We start from the raw sequence: 9,763 nt of genomic DNA, 5'->3' as shown, positions 1-9,763 counted from the left end.
AAAATGCACATAGACTAGTATTTTCAGAACCAAAACAGTGTGTTTTCTGCTTTTTCTACAATATCCCTTCACACATTTTTTTCATTTTTTTCTCCCTTTTTCTTGGTCAAAGTTCTTTTTATTATCGACGGTTGTAGTGAGATGAATTAAAAATTTTAATTAATTTTTTTTTTTATAACTAGATTATTTTATAATTATAACAATAAAAAATTCAGTAAAATCTCACAAAGTGAGATTGAGAGAGGCTGTTTCTAGTATACTCTCGGTTCAAGAAGCATTTTCACTTTTAATAGATCTTATGCGGCGCACGTTTATATTAATTAGGCCCAAAGCAAGTACTAAACATTTAAAAAAAAAGAAGAGAAAATACAAAATTGGCTAGTCAACTGAAACTAACTACATTCGTTAGCCAAAAAATATAGAGTATAAAATATGTGTATTATATATAACAAAAATGACACTGTATAGCTGCTGTAAAAATAATAGCTGAAAAATGTACAAAATTTGTATATATATACACACACACACACACATTCTGCATGTTATATACAAAAATTATACAAATTTTATAGACTTTTTCGGCTATCATATATAAATAGTTTCTAGCGCGAGCTAAATGTGATAATACCCCATTATATATATGTATATTCTGCCCCTTTTTTTGTTTTATTTGAGCCAAAAGTCTTTGAAAATAACCTCTTTATCTTTCACAAGGTAAGAATAAGGTGTGCGTACACACTATCCTCCTCAGACCCCACTTACGACATTACACTAATTTTGTTATTGTTATTATTATATTATATATATAGAGAGATAAAAATATATATATTTTATTGGTTATTATTTTTAAGTACGATTAAAAAAATACATTTTTCGAAGAAAAAAATTTGTTTTTTTTAAGAGAGAGAGGGGGGGTGGAGGGGGAGGGGGGGCACTGTGTGTGTGTTTCCAGTAACAATATATTGCTGTCACTCTCAAATTCTGAGCTTCAAACCAGCTCTTCTCTGAGTCCTCTCTCTGTCACTGCAGGCTTCTCGTATCATATCATCTCCACCTGATTCGCTTAGTACAAAAACTAGGAAAATCAAATATCCAAAAAATAATTATAAAAAAAAAATTTACTCCCCTATAGATAAAGCAAAAAAAAAGAGTGTATTTGGTACAAATACCAACAAAATAGACAGACATATAAAGAAGCTTTCTTTTCTTCCTTCTCATGTTCTGCACTACTCTCTCTCTCTTTAGCTTTCTTTACTTTTTTATTTGACTGAAAAAAAATAAATTAAAATCTATTTTTATGGGTTTTGCTTAATATATTTGTTGGAACATTTCACTTTCTTGATATTATTATGGCTACCATGTTTTTAGTTCTCTCTTTGCTTCTGTTTTCTGCTACTGTTTCTTTCTCATATGAAGCTCGAAATCATGAAGGTAAAAAATAAGAAAAAAGAATAAACCCCATTTATTATTTTTTCATATTTTGTTAGAAAAAAACTTTTTTTTTTGCTCATTGTTTTGTTTTGTTTTTGTTGGTGTAGTGGAAGCTTTAATTGCTATAAGGAGAAGTTTAAATGACCCAAATGGAGCTTTAAGTAATTGGGATGAAGATTCTGTTGATCCTTGTAGTTGGGCTATGATCACTTGCTCTTCTGAAAATCTTGTCACTGCACTGTAAGTTATTGTTTTTTTAATATAATTTTTATGGTGTTTCGGTTTTCTGATTGCATTACTTAGCGTTAGTCTTGTATTTTCGCTTCGATTTTTCGATTGGTTTGCTTGTTGCCCCTTCTCTTTTATTACTCTCTCCCCTCTTAGAGGCTAGAGGCAGGGGTAAAGGTGGTACACACTGTCCTAGACCCCACTTGTATGATTACTTGTTGTTATATATAATTTGTATGGTGTTTTTGTTTTCTGATTGCATTACTCAGTGTAATCTTATATTTTCGCTTCGTATTTCCGATTGTTTTGCTTGTCATTGCCCCTTCCTTTTCATCTTTCTTGAGCCGAGGCTCCACCGGAAACAACTTTTCTGCCTTCTTGAAGGAAGGGGTAAAATCTGGGTACACTGGTATACACTACCATTCCTATGCTCCACTTGTGAGATTACACTGAATTTGTTGTTGTCATAAATAATTTTTATGATATATCATTATTTTTGTAGTCAAGAAATTATTTTACTGTTTTTTTACTGTGCAGAGGAGTACCAAGTCAAGGTTTATCAGGGGTTTTATCTGGGATGATATCAAACCTTACAAACCTTAAACAAGTGTAAGGGACAACATTTTTTTTGTACAAGAATTTAAATATTAATGACCCCATTTTGGTTAATTTTTTAAGTTTTTGATAATTGTGTTTTTAATTTTGTAGTTTACTGCAAAACAACAATATTTCTGGGCATATTCCAAAGGAGTTAGGGAAACTGCCCAATCTTCAAACATTGGATCTGTCTAATAACCATTTCTCTGGTCATGTACCTGAATCTTTGGGTCTACTAAACAGTCTTCAATATCTGTAAGTAAGAGATATTCAATATTTTAGTTTCTGTGTGATTATTGAGAGTTTTTTTTGCCTCTAGTTGTAAGAGCATAGCTTGTGATATGTGGGTTAGACGCACGACAAAAAGGGTAAAGGAGCGGGACCCATTATCTATAGAGTTTCGAATTATCCGCCCTGGGATGTGTGGGATAGGCATACATCGAAGAAGGGTAAAGGGGCAGGACCCATTATTTATCGAGTTTCGAATTGTGTGCTATGTGGTGTGTGGGTTAGGTGCATATCTAAGAAGGGTAAAGGGGCGGGGCCCATTATCTATCTAGGTTTCAAACTGTGCGTTATGTGATATGTGGGTTAGGCGCATATCAAAGAAGGGTAAAGCGGCGAGACCCATTATCTATCTGATTTTCGAATTGTGCGCTATGTGGTTTGTTGGATTGGCGCATATCAAAGAAGGATAAAGCGGCGAGACCCATTATCTATCTGAGATTCGAATTGTGCGTTATGTTGTGTGTCGGATAGGTGCATATCAAAGAAGTGTAAAGGGGCGGGACCCATTATCTATCTGAGTTTCAAATAGTACGCTATGTGGTGTGTCAGTTAGGTGCATATCAAAGAAGGTTTAAAGGGGAGGGGCCATTATCTATCGAGTTTCTAATTGTGCGCCACATGTGATGTGTGGGTTAGGCGCATATCAAAGAAGGGTAAAGAGATAGCCGGGTTATACACCGAGTTTCGTAGTTTCGTACCGTGGCGCAAGGAAATTTCTTGGTTATAGAAAAAATTAAGAAAATTTCTGATTTTTTTAAGTACCCTTTTCCTTTAGTTTATGCTTTGGTATGTTGACTATGTTTAAGTGCTATCTTTTTCTTTGACTATGCTTTTTTGATGTCTTGTTATGTGGTTTTTGTCATTTAATGGAGTAGGAGGTTGAACAACAACAGTTTGTCTGGTGCTATTCCTCTTTCTTTAGCAAGGGTCCCTCAACTTGCTTTCTTGTAAGTATAATTCTTCTTTTTTATCCATGTCTTTGTTTGTGATTTTGTTTTATTCTTTTGTCTGAATGTCCTTAGAATTGAGACATACAATCTTCACTGTAATTTTCTAGTCACTTTCTTGAATTCAGCCTTATGTAAATGTTTTTTGTGAAAAGGGAATGAATAGTGTTTTCTGTTTTTGTGAACCTCTTATCATTTCAGGGACTTGTCCTTCAATAACTTGACTGGACCTATTCCTAAATTTCCAGCCAGAACTTTCAAGTATGTGTTCTTTTGCTAATTCTTACTTATTATGTTACATTAAACATGTGTTTTTAATTTATATATATATATACATTCAAATCATGTATCGAGCCGAGGGTCTCTCGAAAACAGCCTCTCTACCTTCACAAGGTAGGGGTAAGTACTACGTGTATACTACCCTCCCCAGACCCCACTTGTGGGAATATACTTAGTATGTTCTAATTGTGATTTTCTTTATCGTTAATGTTTTTGTAGTGTTGTTGGTAACCCTTTGATTTGTGGAAATCACTCCACTGAGACTTGTTTTGGATCAGTAAATCCGATGCCCCTTTCAATGTCTATTGATTCCACTGGTAAAGTTCAGAAAATTTTCTTGTTGTAGAATGTTTAAACATAACTACAATTTAACCCTCTTAAATTGCTTCCCATTGTAACCAGATAAACGCAGGTCAAAAAGACTAGCCGTTGCACTGGGACTTAGCATCAGCTTTGTCTCTATTTTCCTCATAGGCTTTGGATTCATATTTTGGAAACGAAACCAGAACAGGAAACAGTCAATTCTTAACATTAATGGTGAGGCATCACAAAATTATTACATCCGACAACATTTGTCTATTTGACGACTGTTATAAGATATTTAGGCTTCGTCTTTTTGTTCCAGATATGCAAGAGGAGGATCTAGTTAGACTAGGAAATCTCAGAAGCTTCACATTTAAAGAACTTCAACGTGCAACGAACAATTTCAGCTCCAAGAACATTCTTGGTGCGGGAGGATTTGGCAATGTTTACCGGGGAAAGTTGGGGGATGGCTCGTTTGTGGCAGTGAAACGACTGAAAGATATTAGTGGAACTGCCGGAGAGTCACAGTTCCGGACAGAATTGGAGCTAATTAGCTTGGCAGTACATAGAAATCTGCTCAGGTTAATTGGTTACTGTGCTACACCAAACGAGAGACTCCTCGTATATCCTTACATGTCTAATGGCAGTGTGGCATCAAGACTTAGAGGTAAATTTTGCAGCAAACCACACTGTTTTTATGGGGTCGTAACGTTTCAATTTCTAGTTTCTAACTAATTTGGCTACAATTTGTCGGCACGCCTAATTGCTTCAAATATGCTTTAGTTTCTTGAAGATTTTTTGTATGATTTTATCTAAAGTTTTTGGGAGGGAGATGACAATTCCAACATGCTTCTAATGGCTAAAAGACATAGTGCAACTATAACAAGACAAGTGATATGCCCCCACTTACTTTCTATTTGAATATGATGTGACCAAACTCTTATAATGACTCTTTCAAGTAATAGGAATACATGTTTGTAAGTCATGACTAACTTTCACTTGCAAGAATCTAAAATAGCAAAGACGAGACATTCGACATGTCTCTCTAGCAATTAGGCATTTTCATTATTCTCTCTGTGTGTGTGTGGGGTTTCTTGGCCCGAGATTGAGAATTGGATTGCATCCCATTTCGCGCACAAGCAATTTTGTTAGTACGGCGGTGAGTTGAGGAATTAGAACTCCTCGGGAAACATTCTAATAATATATGGGCCTTTTTAGCATCCACTAAGCTACAGAAGCACTTTAACAACAACAACATACCCAGTATTATCCCACACCGTGGGGTCTGGGGAGGATAGTGTGTTCGCAGACCTACAAAAGCATTTTATTTAATGAAATTCTTGGTTCGTTAGTTTACAACTCTACGACACTTTTGTGCTGTATGAGTTATCTTAGACTTGTGTATTGCACTAGGCTCGTATCCATTTATCAAATTTCTGAAAAAAATTAGATGACCTGCTCAATTAGGAAGTATTTTCTCGAACATGGGATTTCAGTATTTTGAGTCTGCATTTTCTGTTAAGTGTGGAGTATGCACGATTGAAGGTTATTTATCTCATTGTATAAAGGAGGTAGGAGGGAATAAATCTCTGTTTCCAGAAGTCAATCTTACAATTTTAGACTTAAAAATAAAAATGTATGTACTCTAAACATTCTTAATTTCTACCTTTCAATGACAGGAAAACCGGCACTAGATTGGAATACTAGGAAGAGGATTGCAATTGGAGCTGCTAGAGGTCTTCTTTATCTTCACGAACAATGTGATCCCAAGATAATCCACAGAGATGTGAAGGCAGCGAACGTGCTATTAGATGACTACTGTGAGGCTATTGTTGGGGACTTTGGCCTTGCAAAGCTCCTCGATCATGCAGATTCTCATGTTACAACAGCTGTTCGTGGCACGGTTGGTCACATTGCACCCGAGTACCTTTCCACTGGTCAATCGTCCGAGAAAACAGATGTGTTTGGATTTGGTATCCTCTTGTTGGAGCTCATAACTGGGATGAGAGCATTTGAGTTAGGAAAAACAGTAAACCAGAAAGGAGCAGTACTTGAATGGGTATGTTTCTTTCTGCTTCTACCAATTATTAAACTTGTGCCTATTTCTTGAATTTTGACTTTAGTAAACTATAAGACAAAGCTGTTCCTGTTTTAAGGACTTGGCGAACATACTAGCATTCATAGTTACAACAAATTTAATAGGGGCGGCCCAGTGCACTGAGCTCCCGCTATGCGTGGGGTCGGGGAAGGGCCGGACCACAAGGGTCTATTGTACACAGCCTTACCCTGCATTTTTGCAAGAGTTTGTTTCCACGGCTCGAACCTGTGACCTCCTGGTCACATGGCAGCAAAGTTGCAACAAATTTAATAAAAGTGAAAAATGTGTTTTGAGTCAAAGAAGAGTTAATTTCATATATGATCACTAAACTTTACTCACAATAATAATAAAGTTACAATACTACTTTTTATCACATGAAAGTACCTATACTTTACCCATTATAAACTGTACAGTCGGAAAATTTTACATACTATAACAGTAAGATCACCTTGATGGATAGGTTTTGTCGTTATATTGGTATTTAATTGCAGTCAAGTAGATGAATCAAGTTTAAATTTGTCTGAGGGTAACATTCTCACTTGTTTAGTGGCTTTAGCAAGAAGGGTTAAGCTTTTTTGATTTGGTTAGTTTTATACATTCTTGATCTAGAATTCCTCAGGAAATACTGTGCTTAGTAATAATGGCTGCTGAATTAATTGCAGGTTAAGAAAATGCAGCAGGAGAAGAACGTTGAAGCGCTCATCGACAGAGAACTCGGGAGCAACTACGACAGGATTGATGTAGGGGAGATGCTACAAGTGGCTATACTTTGTACTCAATACTTGCCATCCCACCGTCCCAAGATGTCCGAGGTGGTCCGAATGCTTGAAGGCGACGGCCTTGCTGAAAAATGGGCAGCCTCTCATAACTATGATAGTAACAAAACTCAGATTAAACATTCTATGGTCCCTGGTTATGATGACAATGATTATGATCATGACCATTTGACCATGTTTGGGATGATGGATGATGACTATGACACTCATGCTATGGAACTTTCAGGTCCAAGATAATAGCTAAACATCCAAAAGAAAAGAAAATATAACAAAAATAGGTGCTTAATATTCTTTTTAATTATTTAGCTTAGTACCACAATCACTGTCTGAAGTAGCATTAGGAGGAGCAAAAGAAAGTTGTTCTTTGTGTTTTTTGTTCTTTAGGATGTAGAGGGTGTGAAAATTGGCCTTTGTTTCATTTGATACCTTTCTAGGTGTTTTTGGCTATATTGTAAATAACAATATCTACTGGGCTTTAACGAAGTATTTAACTTATTTGCACTGACAGTATAAAAAAGTTAAACTCTGGAGTAAATGGTCTTTCTAGTTGTTACCTTTAGGTTGTAGAGGAAATTGGCCTTTGCTTCATTTGATACATTTCTAGGTGTTTTTGGCTATACTGTAAATATTATCTACTTCTCGTTATTTATTTTGTCGAGTGTCTATCAGAAATAATCTCTTTACCCTCCAGAGTAGGGGTAAGACTGTGTATATTCTACCCTCTCCAGACCTTACTTGTGGATTACATTGGGTTGTTATTATTGTAAATAATATCTATTGGTCTTTATAAATGTATCTAACTTATATGCACTGACAATGTAAAAAAAGTTAAATTCTAAAGTGAATAGTCTTTTTAGTTGTTACCAAGGTTGCAGAGGGTGTGGAAATTGGCCTTTGCTTCATTTTGATACCTTTCTAGGTGTTTTTGGCTATATTGTAAATAATATCTATTGATCTTTATCGAAATATTTAACTTATATGCATTGACACTGTAAAAGAAATTAAAACTCTAGAGTAAATATTCTTTTTAGTTTTTACCTTTAGGTTGTAGAGGGTCTTTGCTTCATTTGATACATTTCTAGGTGTTTTTGGCTATATTGTAAATAATAATATCTACTGGTTTTTATCGAAATATTTAACTTATATATACTGACAGTGTAAAAAAGTTCAAACTCTCGAGTAAATAATCTTTTTAGTTGTTACCTTTAGGTTGTAGAGGGTGTGGAAATTGGCCTTTGCTTCATTTGATATCTTTCTAGGTGTTTTGGCTATATTGTAAATAATAATATCTACTGGTCTTTCTAAGTATTTAAATTATATGCACTGACAATATAAAAAGGTTAAACTCCAGAGTAAATGGTCTTTCTAGTTGTTACCTTTAGGTTGTAGAGGAAATTGGCCTTTGCTCCATTTGATACCTTTTCTAGGTGTTTTTGGCTATATTATAAATAATATGTACTGGTCTTTATCAAAGTATTTAATTTATATACACGGACAGTATATAAAAATAAAACTCTAGATTAAATAGTCTTTTGCACTATATATAATCAATATCTTTCTTATTGTGATTGTGATTGTGCTCTCCATTTGTATGCTTTGTATTAAGTTAATTTAACTTAATACAACTATTATTTATCTTTATGTCTTAAGTTAATTTGACTCTTGAGAGTTAGCATCAAACAACTATTACAAATTATTTTTGTTGCTTAAGGGTTAACATTCAATTTACTTTCTTTTTCTCTTTCTTTGGTGATGAATCTTTTCTATAAATTTAAATTTTTTTATTTCATTATTTCAAATTTATTATTCTTAATATATACGATTAAACGATAAAATCTTTATATTATAGAAAGGACATGTCTAATTAACTGATTTGATATATGAGCTTGTGAATTTATTTTCGTGGCAAACGAGGCCAGAGATAGAAGATAAGTTTTCTTCGAGGAAAAGTTGATGGTAAAACTTCATCATGTTTATACCAAATTTAATAAATATGGAATGCATGACATATCTCTCTCATACATATGTTTATTATTTAACATATCTTTGCCTAATTTTTAGTTGCGAATATTAAATCATTTGATTTTGTGTAAATATAAATAAGTATTTAAGTAATTTGACTATGGTAAATCAATCATTACACCAACAACTCTACAAAGATTATCTTTCTTTCTTTTTTTCCCCTTCTTTTTCTTCTTGATTTTTTTTGGGGGTGGAGGGGGATGGGTGGGGGTGGGGTGGGGGTGGGGGTGGGATGTTATCATAAAGATGCCCTTGCCTAGAATCTCTAAAGAACTTGAGACAGTAAAAGGGTAAAGTAAAAAAAAAAAAGAGAGAGAGATTTTGACAGTTTTTGACTAAAAGTGTGACAATGCATTGTTTTAGCTATTGGTGAAAAACTACCAATTAGTCTTTTTTTCCCACTTTGATGCTTTTTCAGAGTCATGAGATTTTTCTGCTGATTTTTTGCTTTCTTTGGAAGGAAAGAAAAAACTAAGATCTTGTTTGGATTGTTACCCATTGTATCGTATCGTATTGTTACTTTAAATACAATGTTTGTTTTGATTGTTACTTAAATTTTATTGTATCGTATCGTTAAATCCGCCGTTACATAACAACAAAATGTGCCACTTTATGTAACGACTGATTTGATGTGACTGTGTTGTTATCTTGTCTTTTTCTCTCAATCTCACCCTTTACTATTATTAAATTATTTTGTTTTATCATTTATCCTACCTTTTTATATAGTAATTTTACGTTGTTTCATAATTATTTTTATAATATTGCAGGTTTATTCTTCATATTGCTGGTGCATG

General features: G+C 34.2%; 1 protein-coding gene across 1 annotated transcript; it reads left to right on the top strand.

Moving 5' to 3' along the window:
- Window positions 1-1,008: 1,008 nt before the first annotated feature.
- LOC104242944 (probable LRR receptor-like serine/threonine-protein kinase At4g30520) lies at window positions 1,009-7,482 on the top strand. Its single transcript, XM_009798060.2, has 11 exons — window positions 1,009-1,431; window positions 1,539-1,671; window positions 2,197-2,268; window positions 2,368-2,511; window positions 3,420-3,491; window positions 3,693-3,752; window positions 3,990-4,087; window positions 4,173-4,307; window positions 4,396-4,740; window positions 5,753-6,132; window positions 6,834-7,482. Exons 1-11 carry the CDS (start codon window positions 1,350-1,352, stop codon window positions 7,182-7,184), a joined length of 1,872 nt encoding a protein of 623 aa, XP_009796362.1. The 5' UTR covers window positions 1,009-1,349; the 3' UTR covers window positions 7,185-7,482.
- The last annotated feature ends 2,281 nt before the right edge of the window (window positions 7,483-9,763 follow it).

The sequence above is a fragment of the Nicotiana sylvestris genome, chromosome 11, assembly GCF_000393655.2.
Source record: "Nicotiana sylvestris chromosome 11, ASM39365v2, whole genome shotgun sequence".
NCBI classification, from domain to species: Eukaryota; Viridiplantae; Streptophyta; class Magnoliopsida; order Solanales; family Solanaceae; genus Nicotiana; species Nicotiana sylvestris.
The sequence above is the reverse complement of the archived record's forward strand: the minus strand, read 5'-3'. Positions and strand labels throughout refer to the sequence as shown.